The sequence below is a fragment of the Dreissena polymorpha genome, chromosome 1, assembly GCF_020536995.1.
Source record: "Dreissena polymorpha isolate Duluth1 chromosome 1, UMN_Dpol_1.0, whole genome shotgun sequence".
In the NCBI taxonomy this organism is placed as follows: domain Eukaryota; kingdom Metazoa; phylum Mollusca; class Bivalvia; order Myida; family Dreissenidae; genus Dreissena; species Dreissena polymorpha.
In genome coordinates this window covers 121,362,210-121,386,810 of record NC_068355.1, presented here as the reverse complement: position 1 = coordinate 121,386,810, position 24,601 = coordinate 121,362,210, and the positions used below count along the sequence as shown (strand labels likewise).

Below are 24,601 nucleotides of genomic sequence, written 5' to 3'. Positions count from 1 at the left end.
AGTGTTTTTCTAAATAATTTTATCAACTAAAATCATGGCATTCCTCTTGGTTACTTGACTTTCTTGATGCGATTGTTTATAATTATTGAGAACTTTATGCACAAGGACTGTGCGCGGGTTTGACCGGGATATAAAGCGTCTTACATAATCATTTATGTCTTGTTCTGAGAAAACTGGGCTTAATTCATGTGCGTAAAGTGTCGTCCCAGATTAGCCTGTGCAGTCCGCACAAGCTAATCAGGGACGACACTTTCCGCTTTAATGGTATTTTTAGTTTCAAGGAAGTCCCTCCTTACCGAAAATCAAGTTTAGGCGGAAAGTGTCGTCCCTGATTAGCCTGTTCGGACTGCACTAGGACGACACTTTACGCACAAGCATTAAGCCCCGTTTTCTCATAACAAGACACAATTTTGAATGACAATCAAATACGATTTTAAGAATTCAGTTCAAGCTGCTTTACTTCAGAACAGAACCGTTAATAACATTTTACACTTCAAATTTAATAATGTTTAAAGGACATTGAAGATGTCACATAACAGCAAATGTTGCTTATAATAAGGATGAAACAAGCAAAGACATTAAACATGTCATTGAAACCACGGAAATAAAGATAGAGCGCTCTTCCAACTCTATAGCCAGAACAAGTTTTTCAATAACTGCATATTTAGAACATAATTATACACTTATTTAATATTTATATCAAACTTGTATAAATCAATGAAACAAAAAAATATTTAAAAGAAGAATGCACGTGGCGCTTACATTATATACATCACATGTTAATGGCAGCATCTAGAAAATGCTGCTAGAAGTGTCACCACTGACGATGGCGTAAGCGTGACGTTTGAGACAGTGGCGGAAAACGTCACAGACGGGCTGCGACGTCGGAAGGAAAGTTCGAAAAGCGTCTCGTCGACGCCCGATATCGCAGGCGGATTCGAAGGTACTTCGTTCATTTGTATTGTGTTTGCCTCGTTTACAGAACATAATGTTTTTTTAATTGTAAATGATGAAGATAATGATAGTGGTGCTTGCGGTGATGGTCATGATTGATGTTATCCTGAAAATGACATTAAATGTAAACCCCACAGTTTAAATAACACCATAAAACGTACGGGTGTAAGTTTCTTGTTTGCTAACGTTGATTACGCCGCTTCATTTATTTTTCTACAGTCATAAAGTCATATTAAAGTCGTTATTTCATAACCATGTTTGTGCTCGGTCCTAAGCAATAAATCCAGCGTTCAAGCAAACATTCGCGCCTTACGACGAAAATGCGCCAAACTGGCTGAACGACGACGGACTGGGTAATGGCCGAACGCGTTACCTTGGCAACGACGAGAAACTGTTCTGGAAGGACCTGATCAAGAAGTACCTACTTCCGCTTGAGAAAAACGAGGCTCAGCAGGCCAAAGTTCAGAACGACCTTCTAGAACTGAGGAACAAAATGAGTCTAATGTTCTTCACGCTGAATGGTTTTTTCATCGTTATTGTCTTCACGTTACAGGTAGGTTTTGTTTGGTTGTTGCTTTTTTTTCTTTGATATAAATATACTTTTACGGAAATTCTTGAAAGTCAAATGTTGCAGGTTTGGTATGTGTTCTTACAACTGCACTAACTATTATTTTTAGTCATCTGTTACAAACAATCGGTTTCATTATATTAATCCCCTTCCATGCACTGCCTTAAGGGGTTTCCTAAACGGCAACATTAATATTGGTAAAACAGAGACGAATATTCATGGATGTTTTGGGCGTCATTCTTAGCGCATTTTTGTCATATCCCGTACGCGAATGAATTTCACACACGCGTTCGTGCATATTGTTTTACGTAAGCATGTAAAGCCACGATAATTTGTTAAATACCTGTTCTTCTCTTATTTGGTTCCAATCCATAATTTTTTGTTAATACACTATTGCTTTCCCATCTACAGCAAACACCCACGGGTATTTGTCTATTACTTCTCAAGACATGTTTCAAACATTCTTGTCTCACTTTTTTATCAACAAATTCCTAGATCTTGACATACAGAAAGGACCATGCACAACATTTCAAGTTGTGTCACGGTTAATAAGCATTTGATTAATATTGCTCTACCCGTGTCCTTGTATCGATTGTTTTTCTTCGATTCTTTTCTCATCTCCGATCTCCAGTACACAAACGCCATCAAGATAGGGAATGCATCCACATTTGATTAATAATGATGATTGTATTACAAGTATTAATAATAATAAGTATGTTCCATCTCCGATCTCCAGTACACGAACGCCATCAAGATGCGCAAGGGCATCAGCATCCCGCTGCCCTGCTACGCCAACAACGGGCGGCAGCTGACCCTGGAGCCCATCTCTCTCCTCTTCATGATCGTGTACGCTGTGGCGCTCGTCATCCAGTTCGTTTCCATGTTCTTCCACCGTCTCGGCACCGCGCTCCACATCATGAGCTCCACAGACATCAACTGTATGAAGCCCAACAACCGGGAGATCAACGCCATGGATATTGCCAGTAGGTTGCATTTAGTTGATATTAGTTGTATAATACAGACAAATGAAAGAAAAATAAATAATGACTCTATTATATGTTTTGTTAATACAAATACATTGCATACAAAAACAATAATATTTTTACTATTGATTTTTATACGCATTTATACGATGATAATAATGGCGATGATGACGACGACGACAACGACACTGTTGGTGATTTGAATGCTGCTGCTGACGATGAATATGATGATAGGCAGTTTTGTAAATCGGTATTAATGTTATGAATAGTGTTGTTCAAAGACTGTACCGTTCGATTAACGTATATAAAGTAAGTTCGCGCACAAAACACGCACGTGAATGGTATTAAGGATAAGTTGGTAGCCTTGCTCAACTTGGTACAACGAATGAAGGAAATGTTACATTTTATAAACGATTCATTTTTAAAATTTCTATATAAAACATGCACAAACTTGTTGTCGTTCTTCAGGTAAGATCGCGCTCGTGAAGGAGATGCAACAAATGGACGACGAGGACGACAAGATGTCCGTGACGACCACGTCGAGCAGCAACATTGACGACGACAGCAGCCTTACGCAGGTAAGAGTGGACGAAATTGAAACCCGATTAGACTATTAAAGTTGGAATTTTTAGTTTGTACCTGATTTCTTAAATTTGTTTTGATTTATGTTTAATGGACAGTCGTAGATTTGGTCATTAATCAAGTACGAAATAAAAGCAAACCAAAACAAATCTGTTCGCATTATAACACGTTAATATCATATTAATTCACTTAACCATCATTTTTTACAGGACGATTCCCCGAGACTGAAACGCCGAAAGACCGTCATCCGAATCACGAAGCGCCGAAAACAGAATCCGGGACCCAGTGGCGTTCCGGGCATTGAAGTTCCGGCGGGGCCGGGAGACAACATGGGAAGCAAATTCATGAAGAATTTTATGGACCTCGTCAACGACCTACGCAACAAGCGAGTGAGCCAAACAAGCGAACATAGCGAAGGTGCTTCGTTTTGCTTTTTTCACTTTTAGCTTTAAATTTCAATTTCGTATTAATTTTACGTTAATAGCTAAAAGAATGTGAAGAATAACTGACCTGTTTCGATCATTTCAATGGACAAATTATTGTTTTCAAGATAAAAGTGTTGTGCAGAAAAGCATGTATGTTGTTTATTTCAAAAATCTGTTTTATCCTGGGATTATGCAACTTGTATAACCATTTTTGTGCAGACTTTTATTGCAATATCCACGTGCTCAGCCAGCCGCGTAGTAGCGATGCGGATACGAAGAGCGACAGCTTGCTGGATACGTATGAAGATGTGGTAGTCGCGATGCGACCTAAGTCGGACGCGTCCGCTGCTAGTAAGACTTCGGGTAGAGTTTTAAAGTCGAATAAATTATCAGCCGAAGTTCGACCGTTTTCGACCAATAAAACACCGCGCATCAGAGAGGACGATGCGCGCGCAAACTCTATCGAGTCGGAATCGGAAGCATCCGACAATTCCGGGTCTAATTCGCGAGCGCCCTCTGTGACTTTCAATAACCACCCGGAGTTCATATCGAATTTCAGAGAGGCTCAGAGCGTTAGTGTTCCGGCTCCGAATGATGTATTTATTGACGAAAGTGGATGACGTAAACTGGCAAAATATCGTACCTGTGTAAACTAATTAAATGTACATAAAGTTAAACTACTTTTCGTGAGGGATTTTTTAGCGTTGTAACGAACTTCATTTATTTTGTCTTGCAGGTCAAGCAAACAATTTTAAGTGAGTGCATGCACAGTTTTGACGAATATTAGCAACATTACCTTTTATGTAAAGTAGTAATTACGGTTTCAAAACATATGCGTTATATAGAGTTGTATTAAAACAGTTTGTGCCTGTCTTTCACATGAATATGCGTGTACGTTTTGTAAATCAAATGGTTCGTGTTTTCGCCCCTCCCCTACAAAAACACCTTTCTTGCAATAGTTAATCCGTATGAGTGTCTTTGTCTTATAGATTAATTTGTCCTCGCGAAAAAAACATTTATGGAAAGTATCCATTCAGAGGAAAGAAACCCATTTGCAAGCGATTTGTATAAACATCGTATTTCAAAATTCAATGTGTGATACATGTCCGCTTAGTGTCTTCCCATGTAATTCGCAACCGCGTTCTTTCGTTCCCATATATTTTGTACCCGCTTTCATTTATGAGCGTGTTTGTCAGGATACTCTGATATTAATTGTAGTTTAGCTGCCTATATAAGTTATGTAAACATATTACAAGTAGTTCAAGGAACAGTCGTAGATTTGGTCATTAATCAAGTACGAAATAAAAGCAAACCAAAACAAATCTGTTCGCATTATAACCCGTTAATATCATATTAATTCACTTAACCATCATTTTTTACAGGACGATTCCCCGAGACTGAAACGCCGAAAGACCGTCATCCGAATCACGAAGCGCCGAAAACAGAATCAGGGACCCAGTGGCGTTTCGGGCATTGAAGTTCCGGCGGGGCCGGGAGACAACCTGGGAAGCAAATTCATGAAGAATTTTATGGACCTCGTCAACGACCTACGCAACAAGCGAGTGAGCCAAACAAGCGAACATAGCGAAGGTGCTTCCGGTAAAGTTTTGCTTTTTTCACTTTGAGCCTTAAATTTCAATTTCGTATAAATTTTACGTTAATAGCTAAAAGAATGTGAAGAATAACTGACCTGTTTCGATCATTTCAATGGTACAAATTATTGTTTTCAAGATAAAAGTGTTGTGCAGAAAAGCATGTATGTTGTTTATTTCAAAAATCTGTTTTATCCTGGGATTATGCAACTTTTATAACCATTTTTGTGCAGACTTTTATTGCAATATAGTAAAAGTAAACTAAAGCTAATCCTGTTTAAACGATTTAAATTATATTATAATTATCGGGTAATTTGACGAAACGATATAATGAATCAATTGCAACGGAGCTGCGGGGAACTTTTTTTATGATAAAATGTTTCTTTTTTACCAGAAAAGCAACGGGTGATTTTTTGTTGTATCAAAAAGCATGATGTTGAAAAGTCACCGCATAAGGAATTAGTACTGTTTTACAATCGATATAATGAAAGCCTTTGACTGTTTTTAGCGTTCAAACATACATCTGTTGGCTGTTGAACTTTATTATCAATATTTATATAAATTATATATTAAATCTTATTCTTTAGGTAAGTTCGGTCGCCGGAAGGGAAGCAGCGGCAACAAACGAAAGAACAAGAAGGCTATGCGCGCAATCAACTCGATACAGAACGACAAGCGAATTGTACTCAGAAAGGCGGAGGCCATTGAGACGAAACTCCAGAATATTAACCGCCGACATGGGGCGGAGGGCACGACCGGCAAGGTTGACACGCGGCTACATCTCGTTCGCGATGTGCTGACACAGTCTCGGATGAGCCTGAACACGAAAGGCGAAGAGGAGAAGCGCAGCCTGCTTCCTTGGCCGAACCGCCTTAGTCGCTCCAATTCCATCGATGCGATGCCGACGGACGATGTGACGCTTAAGAGTCTTCCGAAGCGCGGCAGCTATGGCAGCTCGTCAACGTTGAACATAATTGTCGACAGCGAGGAGCCGGATGTCCACGTGCTCAGCCAGCCGCGTAGTAGCGATGCGGATACGAAGAGAGACAGCTTGTTGGATACGTATAAAGATGTGGTAGTCGCGATGCGACCTAAGTCGGACGCGTCCGCTGCTAGTACGACTTCGGGTGGAGATTTTAAGTCGAATAAATTATCGGCGGAAGTTCGACCGTTTTCGAACAATAAAACACCGCGCATCAGCGAGGACGATGCGCGCGCAAACTTTATCGAGTCGGAATCGGAAGCATCCCATTGTGTACACATCGGTCTTACTGACAATAACGTATAGATTGGTTACCTCCCCTTATCTTTCGCTACTCTCTATATAGGGATCGGTACAAGCTAATTTTACCGGTCCAAAATTGGACCGGTTATTTTTAGAAACATTTCAGGGGAAATAATCGTGTACCATTTCCGGTTTATTTTCCCGAACTTTTTGACAGCTGACAGGTAAGAATGAAAGCTCGTTCTAGTAAAATAAGATTCATAATACATATGCAACTTGAGTACTACATGATACATAATATCCTCGCGTCACTTAAAAGTGGAAATTCTTGATTTGTGAACATGTGAATTTTTGTATTTGTAGTTATCAACGGAATGATAGAGAGATTAAAAAAAATAATCCGGGGAATGCCGCGCGCGAACCATAACATTGTAACGTCACGTCACGAACGGAGCTACCGATTGGTTTTCGCGTTATCCAATTAAAATCGCCGATACATTAACCTGTACCTGTTGTATATTATAGTCAACGAAGTCAACGGTTATATTCAACGGGGGACCAGTTAAAATAACGTAGTGACGTCACCATCTATGTATAGAATGGAAGCATCCGACAATCCCGGGTCTAATTCGCGAGCGCCCTCTGTGACTTTCAATGACCACCCGGAGTTCATATCGAATTTCAGAGAGGCTCAGAGCGTTAGTTTTCCGGCTCCGAATGATGTATTTATTGACGAAAGTTGATGACGTAATCTGGCAAAATATCGTACCTGTGTAAACTAATTAAATGTACATTAAGTTAAACTACTTTTCGTGAGGGATTCTTTAGCGTTGTAACGAACTTCATTTATTTTGTCTTGCAGGTCAAGCAAACAATTTTAAGTGAAAGCATGCACAGTTTTGACGAATATTAGCAATATAACCTTTTATGTAAAGAAGTAATTACGGTTTCAAAAAATATGCGTTATATGGAGTTGTATTAAACAGTTTGTGCCTGTCTTTCACATGAACATGCGTGTACGTTTTGTAAATCAAATGGTTCGTGTTTTCGCCCCTCCCCTACAAAAACACCTTTCTTGCAATAGTTAATCCGTATGAGTGTCTTTGTCTTATAGATTAAATTTGTTCTCGCGAAAAAAAAACATTTATGGAAAGTATCCATTCAAAGGAAAGAAACCCATTTGCAAGCGATTTGTATAAACAACGTATTTCAAAATTCAATGTGTGATACATGTCCGCTTAGTGTCTTCCCATGTAATTCGAAACCGCGTTCTTTCGTTCCCATATATTTTGTACCCGCTTTCATTTATGAGCGTGTTTGTCAGGATACTCTGATATTAATTGTAGTTTAGCTGCCTATATAAGTTATGTAAACATATTACAATTAGTTCAATGAACTTGTATTTATGTATGTTGTTACAGTTAAATGTTAAGATTTCGCTGCGGTCTATTTAACAATGACTATATTTAGAGTAACAATAAGTTTAAAATGGCATCGATCCCTCAAAGCATTTTACACTATATCTGTTCAGAAATGTAATCTAATTAATATTGTTTACAGATTTGTTTACCAACAAAAATAATACATTAGATGCATACAAATAATTTGTTTTAATAATTCATTAGTGTAAAACTTTCAAATAAAAACACACTTTTCTATGATACGAATACTTATATAAAGAGATTTTTTTAGGAAAATAACACTAGTAAATATATATATTGTTATAAATGTCAATATGTTCTAGCACTGTTATGGAGTCAGCTTAGGTTTTCAAAAACAACTACAACACTTTTATTATGTTCCCGTCATGTGCTATTATATCATATACTGGATATTCAGGATACTTTCCCGGCAATTTCATCCTTTTGTCTGGTTCTTTATGTCCTTACATCGACATTAACTACTTAATTTTAATCCCACAAAAACATGGTCATGCATTCTACTTAATACATATAAAAGTGTAACATTCGTGCCTTATATGATCATTAGATACCTATATGCGTAGCAATGTCATACAAATGTGCGCTACATTATGTTCTATGGCATGACTGTCCCTTAGAGTGACCTTTTTACGTTTTGGTATATTGACAACATTGAAAAAAATGTTTCAGATAAACAAATTGTCGTTGTAGTTATGATATTTTTGAGAAAACAGTAAAACTGAATATGTACTATGCCCTCAAATATCCATTATATACATCTTTTGACGATTTAAAAACCTGAAAATTATAAAGCGTGCAACGCGAAACGATTGAATAATTTTGAGAATTCTGTTGTTGTCGTTATTTTTGTGACACTACGAGGATTGCTTATATACAGTATAAAATACATCATGCACTGTATGAACACCGATGACCGAGTGGTCTAAGCGTTAGACTTTTACTTCAGGGGTCAGTGGTTCGACCCCAGTTGAGGGTTACTTTTATCTTTCTTTAATGTTGTTCTTATTTTTACTGGAGATTTTTACATAAATCAATATGAAGCATTTAATGACTAACTTCAATACATGCCAAAATGTGTGAAAAGGTCCCTTTAACATTGCCCAATGACTCTGGCAAATGAGTGTGGTTTTGAATGGAGCAAAACTCAGTTTAGTTTTTGTCATTGAATATATGTATTAATTCAAAATCGCTTATATTTGCTTGAAGAATGTCTTGATTAAAGGTGTGTAATATCTTGGAGAATGTGTGTAATGTCTTGATTAAAGGTGTGTAATGTCTTGAAGAATGTGTGTAATGTCTTGAAGAATGTGTGTAATGTCTTTAAGAATGTGTGTAATGTCTTGAAGAATGTGTGTAATGTCTTGATTAAAGGTGTGTAATGTCTTGAAGAATGTGTGTAATGTCTTGATTAAAGGTGTGTTATGTCTTGATTAAAGGTGTGTAATGTCTTGGAGAATGTGTGTAATGTCTTGAAGAATGTGTATACTCTTGAAGAATGAGTGTAATGTCTTGACTAATGTGTGTTATGTCTTAAAGAATGTGTGTTATGTTGATCATTTCGCATTTAATTTTTTTTCTCTCCAAATTACATAAAACAGCATGTACATTATTTTTTCCGTAAAATGCTTGTTTGATTGCCCGTAAATGTTTATCATGTGTATACAATATTGGATATTTTGTTGTAAAATATACATGGATGTATTTATATATAAATGTACACAAATTATGTTAAATACAAGAGTATTACATGGCTAATAAATGTATCTGAACAACTTGTATTTGCAAATCATTTTATCATAAAAAAACAACATCACTTTGCAACACCAGATTCATTCTTCTTGCAAGGGATTTCAGGCCCTGACCACTTCAATAATATAATGTTCAATCCGGCAAAGACATTCGGAAAAGTGTTTCTTAGAAGACATTTCCTTCGTCCAAGGCCCGTAACTTCGTAAAAATAAATGGACCGCAACGAAACTCAGATAATATATGTTAGACGTGTAGGTAGACTCACTCACCAAAAAATCAATCAAGCGTTCAGGAGAAAGAATCCGGAAAACTTTTATTCTAGTGAAAAATGGAATGTCCAGACCCGATCACTTCCCCAAAAATCAACCAACAGGAACAAAGTTCGAACCTGATTTTTTTTCATGCAGGTAGAATCATACTTTAAATTTCAGGCTGATTACTTAACTCTTTTGTGAAAAAACTCGTTAAACGGAACGCCTGACGGACGGAAAACGGACGGACGGTTATTACGACCGCTTTATGCATGTCTCTACTGAGGCCATACAACAACAACAAGATGGTAATATTGTATTGTAAGAAACTTTATTTTATAAATCGTGCAATGTACTACAAAGCATTAGGGGGCTATTTTAAGATGGTGGTGTTTGTGAAGAATGTTATTTAATGAATTTAATGTCAAATCTGTATTTGGACTAGTTTAAAAAAATATAATAGCACGGAATAATGCCCATGTTAGGTTATATCAAAGTAAAAGCTATTGCGTTGCGCATGTACCATGCAAGCTTTCAAAATTTGAAGAGTAGTTTAATGTTATGTCGGTTATACTTGTTTCCGTTATATTATCGATGAAAAGCGTTGCATTTCCGATTTCGATTGATGACTGTCTATAAACGACCATACTGTGTTAGCCTTGATGACTGTCTATAAACGACCATACTGCGTTAGCCTTGATGACTGTCTATAAACGACCATACTGTTTTAGCCTTGATGACTGTCTATAAACGACCATACTGTGTTAGCCTTTTCTTAATCAGGAGTATTATGTTGCAGTAATATACTATAATATAATGCATACATTCTTTTTTGACGTGTTCTTTTCTTACTCTGATCGTGTTTTTTTCCTCAAAAATCTGGGACTGGTTAATAGTTATGCAACTATGTTTCGTACAATACAAGCTGATTTTTACAAATAAACAATTACATAAACACAAGTACGATACAAAACTGATACACCCAGCCAAATACAATAACACTTTCCGCCTAGTCTGAATGTTTGTTTTGAAGAGGCCTTATTTAAAACGAAAAAAAAAATCAAGAAAAGCTGAAAATATCGTCAATGATTGCCTGTCCGGACTCAAGAAAATGATCTTGGACGAGAACATTTTAAACAATTTTGAGGATGCATGTAACATTACAGAGCTATTACTTGACGAGCTATGATATGTTTTCTCGGTTTTGCTGATATATATAAGATTCATGCAATAAATCTCATGAAATTAGTTTTTAAGATTTAAGAAGGATCAAGCTTACAAAAAGTAACGTTTATATTGTTAGCGGAAGATAAAATGTTTCTGTTAGCGGCCTTAATACATTAATGAACGCAATACCACATAAAACGTAGCTATAATTGACAAAGAGGATGCGCATTGAAGCGCGTTGTTCGAGGGACTTCGTTTGTTGGTTTCATTTACAGTATCAGTTTTGTTGGCGTCAACAGTTTCATTTGAAGTTTCAAGTTTGTCAAGGTCCAAAGTGACGTCAACGCGTGTGACGACGCCTGTCGACACGATGAACTTTTCGGTCCTCTTGTGGTTCTTGTAACTGACCTGCAATGATAAACAGAGCCCATGTTTATTATCATATTAATCCGAACACAGCATGTCATAAGACAGGAAAACTATTTGTTATCACAGAAAAGGTAATAACGCACACCTGCTTGGTTTTAACCTTTAAATCTTAGCTCGATTGCATCGAAAGCCCACAGCTTATTGAATCGCTTTTGAGTCGGTTCCATGGTAGGCACAACTACTTAGCGTCTTTAAAAGAGATCTGAAGATATCTCACACAGTTTTAATCCAACATGTGACAACCCGGTCGCTAGGTGGATACCATATCCATTTAGTAACGGTGACGCAAGATTTTGTTGGCTTGAGCTATTGTGGCTATATCTCCTCTGAACTGAAGTAAGTCTATAGTCATCAAACAATTAAAAACAACACATTCATGATGTATGGGTTCATGTGCATGTTTTGAAACCGTTTTATTATGATAAATAAAACACGTTACCGAATCTATATGATATTTGAATCATGCAAACTAAAGACTCACATTCAAAGTATATGTGCCTGGCATGAGGAGTCGGAAGTACTGGCCGCCATGTTTAGACCTGAATGTCGGGAATGCTCGTCCTTTAAGGCTTAACACAGCGCCATTTAACGGGTTGTTGTTTTGGTCCCGAATGTATCCCTTTACACCTAGAAATGAAATCTCGAAATAAAAAACACGAATATTTATCGTTATGTACAGTACAAAGTAAAAGTTGTTTCTAGCCCATTAACCTTTTAAACTCGGAATACACGTGAAAATGGAAAATGCAAACAGTAAAACAGTTCAGTCTGTCATCAATATTTTAAGCAGAGGGGGTAATTTTGTGACAAACTAGATGGCAACGTCAATGCCCAGACAGATGTTTTTCGCCGTTGTACACCCTTTTTTTCTTGTATTAATTGTTACTATGCCGCTCACTTTCCAGCAATATCGACAAGAAAGTTATAAACGTTCATATTATATTAATATTCGCTCTTTATTTCGATTTTACTCGCTGAGAAATTTCTTAGCGGCTGACACAATTACAGATCCTTTGTAGAAAAATTCGCAGCGAGTAAAGTCGAAATAGAGAGCGAATATTTAAACGAAATAAACGCAAATCGATTTCCTACTGAAATGGTTTAAAAATGCATTTAAACAATTAACACAAGTAATAAAGGGTATTACGCAGAGCAAAATACCTCGGATAATAATCTTGGCATGAGCGTCGCCATCTTGTTTGTCACGTGATTAGCCCCTCTGTTATGGCCAAAAAGAAAGCCTTTAAACTTCAATATATTAAGAAAGGTGCTTAAAATTATTTTGATTTTCTAAGGAACTACAAGCTGATCAAAATTCGTATCTGAGTAGTTAACGGTTAAAGTGGTCTCCATGTCTTACCCATGTGAGCCAACAAAAGGTAGTTGACCAATGCGTCTTTGTTCTCCACCCAATAATCGGGGAGAGATGAGGCATTCGGAAAATGGCAGCAGGAAAATTCTATTGTGATTTCAAATATGCCTTCAGCAAGGTAGTTGTAGTCCTGCATGCTTCCTGCAATGGACTCGCAACTTACAATTCAAGTTTACTGCATAATTGGATACAAATGTATAGGAGTTTACACTGCATTTCACGGTATTTAAGTCATGTACGCATCGTTCTGGGAAAACTCTGCTTACTGCATGTTCTTAAAGTGTCCTCCCAGATTAGCCTGTGCAGTCCACAATGGTCCACCGACTTTCAGCATAAAAAGAGTTTCCATAAAATTGGATTAAAATGGTAACTTGTTAGTGTGAAAAATACGCGTTAAAATGGCAGCTACATGATTTTTAAGACAATAGGTCAAAGATGATTCATGCTTGAAAGAACCTACTACAGGCAGTCCGATAACGTACATAATTATTAGAGAGCACTGTGCCAAAGTTATGTTAAGATGTTTTTTACTACACGGAACGTCTACTTTAAGGGATGGTGGCTACGGGTAAATTTGACTGTTGCACTTTTATTATTTTCTGTTTCAATCCCTTTTGATATGCGCATGTTGATCTAGAAATTGAACGCCGTCTTCCCTCCCAAGAAACCAGGCCACCAACTGAATGATGGTAAGTAAATGCGTTCTCAATATATAGCGCGGAAACGAAATGGTCTACGGACTGACCTTCCAACCGAGCGAAAGACAACCGGCTCAAAGAAATAGTTGTATGCTTTCTATGTTACTTTTATAGTTACCTAACACAGAATACCAATCGGCTCCGTTTGAAATGCCATTCTTAAAGTACTTCTCAAGGTACTGGCCGCATTCGTTGCCACCTGTTTTAGCCATAGTGTGGTGTGACCTTGCATAGGTCAGAGCTAAATACTGGAAAGTGTCGTCATCCACCGTCATCGACGGTCCGGCATTATGTAGATAGCGGTCTTAAAATAAATTTAACGTAAGGCATTTAAATCAAGCAATTGCAACTAATTCAATGCATTAATGAACAAATATAATTCAATGAATGTCTCATTTTCTTTTATTGCGTTGTGTGTATAAGTCATCAAGGGTTAAACGACATACGACCTGAGAGATAAAAGTGGTAGGGGTAGCTTGCAACAAAATGACCGGAGTGCAAGTTGGCAGAGAGTACAAAATTGTAGTCGTCCAGCCAGTCTATCACGTGCTGCGTTTCGGGTTGGACGGGTATGATTTGCCCGTCGTGAACTAAATCGGGGAAGTTTCTGTTCAAGTTCACCCAGTTGGCGTTGTATCTGAATAGGAACGGACATAGTTAACACATGATCGGACATAGTTAACACATGATCGGAGTTTCCGGAAAAAAAATCCCAAAACTTACTGATAATATCCGTCCCAATAACTTTTTATATCACATTTTTACGTGTTCGCAAGCATTTTCTTTTATCTGACTAAGTGGATTCGTTGCCTATATGACAAAGCTGCGAAATCGGTCGCATGTATCGTAGTGATAAAGGATCTGACACAATTTGATGAACATTATGATATGTGACTCCACGCGTTAATTTTGGCGAACACAAACGATCACGTTACGCGAATGTGTGCTTTTATGAGATTGAAGCCAATGGCGCTGCATTAAATATATTAACCTTGCTCCGGCAAAATCGAGCTTAATGCATGTGCGTAAAGGGTCGTCCCGGATTACCCTGTTAAGTCCGCACAGGCTAAAACGGAACGACATGTTTCGCTGTTATGGTATTTTTCGTTGAAAAGAAGTCACTTCTAAGCAAACATCCAGTTAATCCGGAAAATGTCGTCCCCGATTAGCCTGTGCGGTCTGCACATGCATTAACGAGGCTCATATATATAAACTATTATCTCCTGTTTAGTCATACACCTACCTGCCTAAGATATCCTCGCATTGACCCTCAACTGGTTTGCTGTAACCATCGGGGTTCATTGACGGCATGATATGCACAGTGGTCGTGTTAAGGAATTGAGTCAGGGTCAAATTTGTGCCGTATGACGTCACGTACAGGTTAATCAAGTGCAGCAACACCTCCCGACTTACGACCTTAGCAATATAACGGAAGACATACTACATTATATACTTATTCTTAACTTTTTCGCGGCACAAAACATAACTTAACACTTTAAACTTTATTGACTAGTTCTTTGTTTTAATCCCATTTCCAAAATTTTGTCGAAGTCATACACGACCGTAAATCACGGGCGCCACGACTTTTTTGCGATGCATTAATAAATGAGCAAATGGTTCTTCCTAGGTGGCGCTACGGACCAGATGTTGTGAAATGTCACGGATAATTCTTCAAGGTGATTTGTTGTCATATGTTTTTTCAACATATTTCGCATTATTTTAAAAATCGGGCAATGTAGTGCGACTCAACGAAGATTATTTCATCCACCAATGTACAGAAACATACAATCCCAAACAATTTGGAAACGTGGAAGCCTTTATAACTTGCGGCGTGGTGGAGTTTTATAAAGCAAATCGATGTATTTTGCCTGTGTGAAGAGCGAATTTCAACCCGATTAAATCGGGGACATCAACGATTGCGTTCAACATATAGTAGTTGCTGCATTAACACATACATCTGGGTTTGCAGATCTAATACTTAATTTTGTATTTTCCAAAAGAGATGGAGCCAATGCCAATGATGTAGCGCTAATGACAGGAGGCGGTGTCAATGCACGATATGTGAATCATCACATGACTTACATTTGATAGATAATGTTCCGTTTCCATATTTTCATTTCAGAACATATACACATTCTATAAAAAAATGTAAATATATTAATATATAAGTAACCGACTATATTAAGAAGTCAATAACCCGAGAAAAACTTATTGTACGAAATAAACCCAAAATATGTAATAGTCAATAAATCCAATAGCTGAATTCTCAAAATTCTCAACATAATTTTTAAAAACAAATGTGTTTATACAGCTACTTAATTCACGAAATATTTAACAAGACGTTACTTCTGCTTGAAACGGTTATTTTTGTACCCTATTACAATATCTTAATTCACTAAAAGGTAAAGGTCAACGAACCTTAAATAGGCTAAAATATGTCGTTTGTTCTCTCTAACATCTGCAAATAAATAGAATAGCTCAGGCTTTAATCGTTTACCTTTTTTTTCTTTATTATACATTATACTCAAGTTTGTTTCCAGTTGTATAGTATATTCAAAGAAAGAAATCTGTAAAATTGCTTTGAAACAGATGTTTCTTCATAATTATGTAGACTTTACTGTTTTTAATATTTCAATTTGAATGAATTATGATAAAATCGAACACTCAATCTGGAATACGACACAAAGTGTATGGTCTGCATCGAAAATTAAAATAGTTGAACATGTGCATTGATGCCAATTCCTGTAATTATCACCACCTCATGGCCATTGGCTTCATCTCTATTGGAAAAATAACACATTATCTTTCACATCGTCAAGAAGCCATGTTATTGTGCATGGAACAACTTATACATGTTCAACGGATTTGTTTGATGTTGTTAGCGATTTCATTGGGTGGAACTTTGCTCCTCTCACAGGAAAATACATCGATTTTCTTTTTAAAACGTCTCCATGCCACAACTTATTAAGGTCATCACGTTTCCTATTGGATTGTTTTTATATGTGGATAAATTAAGCATCGCTGAATCGCACTTACTTGCTGGATTTTAAAAAATATTGCGAAATTTGTAGATTTTTTTTAACAGTCACTCACTTTGCAGAATTATCATTGACTTAAAAAAAATCCGGTCATTAGCGCCACTTCGGAAGTAGCATTGGCTTATTTATCAATGCATCGCAAAAAAAGAGGTCGCGCTCGTGACTAACGACCGTGTTATACAGCTTCCGTCGTTTGGTTTTTAATGGCATCCGACAATCTCAATGCAGTTTGGATTTGAATGTTCCAACATACAACACAAAGGTATAGTGCTGTGGTAGCTACTTACACATTTCTCTGATCCATAACACGAATACACCGCTCATTCTTTCTGATTGTATGTGTATTTGTCGCCAGGGAAACGAAACTAATTACGTCAGATAAACATACGTTTCACAGAAATGGACCAATATTAAGTTTTGATCATACTTCTTTACTTTGTCGACCCTTAAAGTCATTATTCAAGGTTAGGTTACCAGAGGGGGTAATCGCGTGACAAACGATATGGCGACGTAAATGTCAGGACAGGTCATTTTCGCTGTGCAGTGCGTTTTATTACTGGTATTAAATGTTTAAAATGCCACTCAAATTTCAGCCATATAAACAAGAAAGTGATTACCGTTCATTTCGTAGTAATATCCGCTCTGTATCTCGACTTTACTCGCTGCGAATTTCCTGACGTCGCTTGTTTGTCACGTGACTACCACCTCTTGTTAACAGTTCATCAGTGTAATACTAAGACAGTGGATACTGCTTTATCAAAGCGATATCGAAAAGAAATACCTCAGAGAAAGGTCTCATGACATTTGACGCATAGATACCTCATTGCCGTGCATATTTCCGATGTACTTCACGTGCGGTCGAAGATCGATATTGGAAAACATGCTGCCGATCGCCAGTACCCACAAGTCCTCGCCTAGAGGGACAAACAGAATCGGGCCGCGCTCTGAGATTTAAGCAGACAGACAGACAGACAGACAGACAGACAGACAGAAAGACGGACGGACGGACGGACGGACGGACGGACCGACCGACCGACCGACCGACCGACCGACCGACCGACCGACCGACCGACCGACCGACCGACCGACCGACCGACCGACCGACCGACCGACCGACCGACAGACAGACAGACAGACAGACAGACAGACAGACAGACAGACAGACAGACAGACAGACAGACAGACAGACAGACAGACAGACAGACAGACAGACAGACAGACAGACAGACAGACAGACAGACAGACAGACAGACAGACAGACAGACAGACAGACAGACAGACAGACAGACAGACAGACAGACAGACAGACAGACAGACAGACAGACAGACAGACAGACAGACAGACAGACAGACAGACAGACAGACAGACAGACAGACAGACAGACAGACAGACAGACAGACAGACAGACAGACAGACAGACAGACAGACAGACAGACAGACATACAGACAGACAGACAGACAGACAGACAGACAGACAGACAGACAGACAGACAGACAGACAGACAGACAGACAGACAGACAGACAGACAGACAGACAGACAGACAGACAGACAGACAGACAGACAGACAGACAGACAGACAGACAGACAGACAGACAGACAGACAGACAGACAGACAGACAGACAGACAGACAGACAGACAGACAGACAGACAGACAGACAGACAGACTCTTAATTCAGACTTATACAAAAGTACATTGTCTTTATACACAAATAAACACAAATATTATTTTCTGACACCTGACTTCGTATAACAACAAAGCTTTATATAACATAAATAATCAATTTAAAATATAAAAACAAATAAACACAAATAAACACAATCGATAGTTAGAACACGGAATTTCTATATAGGTGGTGATACAATCTATTAAACGGTATGATTAAGAATGGTATATCGTATAACCAAAGTTTAAAAAAAATATATTTACCGTACATAAATTAGAAATAATTAATTTATCACATGAAACTAATAACATGTGGAATTTAAATACAGACTGCTTAAGATTAAATTTAATCCGTGATTAGCGCTGTGGCTGATGGGGGGCGAAACCTTCCCCTTTTATAGAATTGTTCGTTTACAGGAAGTCTCTTCGCCAAGAAAATCCAGTAAAGGCGGAAAGTGTCGTCCCTTATTAGCCTGTCCGAAATGGACAGACTGGAATGACACTTTACGCACATGCATGCAGAGCTACTTATGACAATTGGAAGTTAAATAGTAAGTGTGGTTACCAAGCATCGAAGTCATATAAATTTTTATGGTGACAAAGCAGAAACTTACTTCAATGAAACTCAAAAGTGCTCATGTGTTTATGCAAAACTAAATAGCATTACTTCATACTGAAATTTACGTTAAACCGTAACCGTTTTAATAGTTTAACGAATTAAAGAATTAAAGTACTATATTCAATTAACCATTGTATATCGTTTAGTTCACAAAGATTTGAAATGTAAATGCATAGCTGTCAAACAAGGGGACCCTGATCCACAAAAGTAATAATAATAAGACACCAAGCACGACGCAATCTTGTTAAATGGACATGTAACTGTTTGAAAGAAAGTTTCATGGATACCAAAAAATAATGTAGGAATAATATGCTAACAAGCGAAACGTCACTACCGACTGAAAACAGTTATCAAAAAGGCAGTTGGTGAATGGGAAATCATCAATCAATTTTCGTATGCAGTGCTTTTCATTGAAAAAAGGAAATACGTCGTTTTAAAAACCTAATTTTCTAAATGTAATGGTCGACTTAATATTTGCGGGTAAAATATTGCTACCAAAGGTAAAAGCTTCGAATCCCAGGAAAGGACACATTTTGTTTTTAGTTTTCTTGATATTGTCTGTATTAGACAATTTAAATACATACTATTAAATACGTATAAAATATAAGTTAGATACTACAGTTAATGTCATTTCTAGAAAAAATTGACCAGTTCCTTTAAATTGACCGACATACTTTAATAATGCGACCAATTGAAATTTATAATAATAACTTCGTGTACGCAATATTAATAAGACCACTATTAAGGATTGTTTTCGTTTCATATCGGAATTTCAACGAGATTTACCTACGAAACACAAACGAAAACATATAACCGTGCTCTATGAAAAGGGGGTTTAATGCATGTGCGTAAAGTGTCGTCCCAGATTAGCCTGTGCAGTCCACACAGGCTAATCATGGACGACACTTAACGACTTAACTTGATTTTTGCTAAGGAGAGACTTTCTTGAATTGAAAATTTCATAAAAGCGGAAAGTGTCGTCCATGATTAGCCTGTGCGGACTTCACAGGCTAATCTGGGACGACACTAAACGCACATGTATTAAGCCACATTTTCACAGAGCGCGGCTCAAATTAATTCATTTACCTTATGGCCTATGATTAAATTACGTTTTTATTGTTTTTATTTTATTATGACCATATTGTTTTACAATCATCTTAAAACCTCATTAAAGATTAGCCAGATGTGCGTGAATCAAATGATCACACATACTATTGCCTTAATTGCTGAATAAAATCGTTATTTTAGTGTTTAATAATGTTTCTTGAACAAACACAGAACACTAACATGTCGATAATTAAAAAAGATTCCTAATATATAAAACTTGAGCAGGTATTTGTATGTATTAGTTATATAAAGGATGTTTGGTGAAAATACATGTGTGTCTATTTAAATGATAGAAAATGGCGACTCGTTTTTCTATCATTTAAGAGATAATGATTCAAGGAGAAATGCCTCTTCAAACAAACCAAAATAAGACACAATCTTTGAAACCGGGGCTGAATGCATGTGCGTTAAATGTCGCCCAAAAGTAGCCTGGGCAACTCCACTTTTTTGGAATTAGTAGTATAAAAGAAGTCTCCCCTAAACAAACAACCAGTCTTAGCCAAAGTATCGTCAATGATTAGGGCTGCACACCACACTTTTTAGCCACCAATGCGAATTGGCCCCGGTCAAATTTCTAAATAAAGAGAACATTGCTCAAGTAAGCACCATTTTGAGTGTCTTAATAATAATGAATGTCAGGTTTGAGTTGTGGTGATTTTTCTTGGATGTTTGTAAGTTACCAAAACATTGGTATTTTAACTATAGCTGCATACAGGAAGTAGAATTAATGCAATTCGAAAACAGGTGTAATGCTGGCTCCGGTCAGTATTTCTGTTGGAAATTTGAAAGGGCGTACGGACATTGAACTATTACAAAAAATCTAATCCTTTGACCCCCAATTTTCTCCATTGCTGTTTAGTACTTGGTAAGTTACCAATGTAAAAACATGGTTTCCAGGCACCTTGCTTCTGCAGGAAAGTGGCAGTTTGTTGTTGAAACTGGCTTAAAAAGGCTCGGAAACACACATGATTCTGATGTTTTGATTTGAAATAATCAATACTAAAACATTTTGCCCCACCTCATTTGATTTGAATGTTACTGATTTTTCAGAAGGCACAGCCTCAACCATTCTGGCAATGTGCTTGGTTTATTTTCAGATTTGCGAGGTGACCAGTTTCCAGACATTGGTTCGCTCCTGCTTGTGTACGCGATTGGCCGAGACTAAAAAAACTGTAGTGTGCCACCTTAAGGTAAAACGACAAATTTCCAAAATGATCAAACACCCATGAAACATGCTTTTGCTTAATTATATATTCCTAAGGTTTTGTTTTTTAACAGAGTGTTTGCCCATAACACTTTTGTATGACCAATACTGTTCGTAAATCAAGGGAGGTAATTCGGAATCATGTTTACTGGTTTCTGCAATTCTCAAACAGTTCTGTATGAAGAATGTGTTCAATTTGTAGCCAGTATGGACAACTTACTACTCTGTGGTGAAGAATGGCTTTATATTCATATAATGTCAAAAATTATAGCAAACAATATAAGAATCCAATCAAAACAATGATTCAAAATGGCCGTTTGGGCAGAATTTAGTACGGTTAAGGACCTATGGCCTGATAACAATCTTGTTAACATTGTTTCCATGTTAACATTGTGCATGCTTTCGCATTGAAATCAGTGTGGAATGTCATTTATTTCAGGTTTTAGTCGTTTGCTTGTAAGGCAAGATAGTCCCTGGAGAAGAACTAAAATACGTCAACAGCCTTGTCAGCGGAAAGACACTCCGTTGCAGTTACTGAAGGTAAAACAACATCTTCAGTGGGCTAGGTAAATGTTGGCATGTTTGTCGGAATGTGTTTCCTGGTCTATACCGAAATGTCCTGCGTGCTTTGTTTAATCTATAACTGCGCCATAACTTACTTTTCGCCATTGTGCGCAATTCATCTGATGATATTTATAAGCAAATAAAAAGTTATTGTGAAGAAGTGACTCTTGCAAGGGCCTCACATTGTTGTATGCCTTTTAACAATGATCTGAGCTTACTAGAAGTTTTACTTTTTCTGTTTCCAAGAAATATGGATTAATATTTATCTCAGATGTCAATTTTTAGGCAATCATTAGTGTCATATCAGGGGTATTTCCTCAATATGTCAGCCCCAATTATTTATGCTATGATTGGGTTATCTCCCTTGCATGGGCCTGTTTAAGGGATTACTTCACAGGGGCCTTAAATGGTGTGTTTTTACAACAGATTAAAGGTACAAATGCTTAACTTGCCTTTCAAGATCATGCTAAGCATGCAATTTATTTATATTTTTATTACTTTAAGCAAAAACATGTGCATTTGTTGTGAGAGCTGTAAAAATCTAAGCAACGCCAAGTATTTATTGGCCCAAAACTGCGTGTTTTTGTGTTGCTTCTTTGATAAAGTTATGATTTAAAGGCTGACCAAGTCACCTGCACTACCATTTGTCATCTCATTGTGATTAAGACTTCATTTAATTGTTGCAATATGTTTCTGTGAGGTAGCTTTTCACTACCATGACTTCTACAATGACCCTGAAAATGGCATAGAAAAAAAAGGGAAAACAGGGGTCGGATTAAACGCTTTATAAATAACAAACAAGCCTTCAGACTTGGTCAAAAATGTATTATATTTGCTTGTTTTTGTCCAAATTTCAAGAAAACAAGTCCATATTTTGCAGTTCTAAGACTTTGCTGGCCCTTAAGGCTGCACACCACACTTTTTAGCCACCAATGCGAATTGGCCCCGGTCAAATTTCTAAATAAAGAGAACATTGCTCAAGTAAGCACCATTTTGAGTGTCTTAATAATAATGAATGTCAGGTTTGAGTTGTGGTGATTTTTCTTGGATGTTTGTAAGTTACCAAAACATTGGTATTTTAACTATAGCTGCATACAGGAAGTAGAATTAATGCAATTCGAAAACAGGTGTAATGCTGGCTCCGGTCAGTATTTCTGTTGGAAATTTGAAAGGGCGTACGGACATTGAACTATTACAAAAAATCTAATCCTTTGACCCCCAATTTTCTCCATTGCTGTTTAGTACTTGGTAAGTTACCAATGTAAAAACATGGTTTCCAGGCACCTTGCTTCTGCAGGAAAGTGGCAGTTTGTTGTTGAAACTGGCTTAAAAAGGCTCGGAAACACACATAATTCTGATGTTTTGATTTGAAATAATCAATACTAAAACATTTTGCCCCAACTCATTTGATTTGAATGTTACTGATTTTTCAGAAGGCACAGCCTCAACCATTCTGGCAATGTGCTTGGTTTATTTTCAGATTTGCGAGGTGACCAGTTTCCAGACATTGGTTCGCTCCTGCTTGTGTACGCGATTGGCCGAGACTAAAAAACTGTAGTGTGCCACCTAGCCTGTGTGGATAGAACGGGCTTATCTGGGAAGTCACTTTAAGCATATGCAATAAGGCCCTTTTTCCCAGAGTTTAAATGCAAACCCTACCTTGAACACTTTTCCCAATGCTGTACAGCTTGGTGATATCCGGGTAGTTGTTGTTCACTTCCCGGAGATATGACGTCATTGCTACGTTACCATGGTGAACGTGTAACAGGGTCATAGTCCCGCCAACCATTGTTAAAAGTAGCGCCAAGAAAAACGGACACATTGCTGCTCTGTCCGGATCTACAAACAAACATCAAATGAAATGCTCCATTTGTGATGTATAGGAACGATGGCGCTGCCTTTTACATACATGTATACACACAAAGAGCTTTGCGCATCAATAGCCATACTTCTGCTCTTCGTTTCCGTACAATAACCAGGGGCAACACTTACGCTTCCATAGTAGTTTTAGTAGAAATCTATTCATAGCGAAAATCCAGTTTTGGTGGAAAGTGTCGGCCTACATTGATTTGTGCATATGTCGTTTCGTTTTGTGCATTTTTCATCATCTTCTATATTAATCAGTCTAAAAGACATAATTTTCTTACGTGCAATATCATTTCGTTCTTTCCAAAAGACAATGTGTAATATTATTTTGCCAAATTGTTCGTCATGAACTAACTTGTGTATAAAAACACGTCGGTTTATAAAGTAACATCGTCATTAGTATACATCTTGTATGTGCATAAGTCAAGTTGGTATGTTTGTTTTCCGCGTTTGTCTATCACACTTGCGTATTTTGCATTTGGCTAAACAGCAAATATATGCCTTAAAGCTAATAAATGTTGTTGTTGTTGCTAATTTTATACTGTCCTGTAGAGACATCGTGTCCTTATGTGTATTTGTCATAATGTTATGTTATTTAGCAATGAATTATTTGCTAATTTCACTTAATTTATATAAGCATCGTTTAGTTCTGTAAATTTGTAATTATTTCACTTTGATTTATTAAGTTGTTCTTTTCAAAGCATATTCTGTGATTAGACTGATCGTTTTGTTCTGTATTTTTGCCATACTGTTATATGGACATATCCGTTGTTTACTCCAAGCACAGTTTACCATAAGCATTTTGAACCATAATTATATAATGTTTAATTATCAGGTTGTTCTTATTTTCTCACATTTAAACCCTTCGTTTCGTTTTGTAAATGTGTCATCACGACTTTCTAAATTTGTAGATAGTTATGTGCTTGGTATGCCATTTCGTGTTAAAACCTCGTTTTATTTTGTACATTCATTATTTTATCTTAATGATGTGTACATTTATCCAGTCGATCAACAATACGCGCATCTTGCCATGCAAATGTCTGTTTTTCACGGGGTTCTATGCTAATGTCACGGACACATATTGTTTCGTTATGTAAAG

At 37.3% G+C, this 24,601-nt stretch overlaps 3 protein-coding genes and 1 long non-coding RNA gene across 4 annotated transcripts in view; 2 read left to right on the top strand and 2 right to left on the bottom strand.

Moving 5' to 3' along the window:
• The window catches only part of LOC127847283 (uncharacterized), a 42,945-nt gene extending 25,595 nt beyond the window's left edge, over positions 1-17,350 (bottom strand). Inside the window, exon 1 of the mRNA XM_052379101.1 lies at positions 17,295-17,350. The gene's annotated coding sequence lies outside the window, so the exon portion shown is untranslated. The remainder of the gene's footprint in view (positions 1-17,294) is intronic.
• On the top strand, positions 1,226-6,392 carry LOC127847590 (uncharacterized). Its single transcript, XM_052379641.1, has 5 exons — positions 1,226-1,507; positions 2,259-2,505; positions 2,974-3,083; positions 4,895-5,111; positions 5,692-6,392. The coding sequence occupies exons 1-5, from the start codon at positions 1,448-1,450 to the stop codon at positions 6,390-6,392; spliced, it is 1,335 nt and encodes a 444-aa protein (XP_052235601.1). The 5' UTR covers positions 1,226-1,447.
• On the bottom strand, positions 9,582-13,798 carry LOC127847503 (carboxypeptidase M-like). Its single transcript, XM_052379541.1, has 5 exons — positions 13,556-13,798; positions 12,728-12,880; positions 11,849-11,994; positions 11,212-11,346; positions 9,582-9,635 (listed from the first exon to the last, which is right to left on the bottom strand). Exons 1-5 carry the CDS (start codon positions 13,710-13,712, stop codon positions 9,582-9,584), a joined length of 645 nt encoding a protein of 214 aa, XP_052235501.1. The 5' UTR covers positions 13,713-13,798.
• Positions 17,351-20,963: 3,613 nt separating the features above from the next.
• Positions 20,964-23,204, top strand: LOC127847289 (uncharacterized). Its single transcript, XR_008033901.1, has 3 exons — positions 20,964-21,058; positions 21,512-21,612; positions 23,117-23,204. It is a non-coding gene; the product is annotated as an uncharacterized LOC127847289 (long non-coding RNA).
• The last annotated feature ends 1,397 nt before the right edge of the window (positions 23,205-24,601 follow it).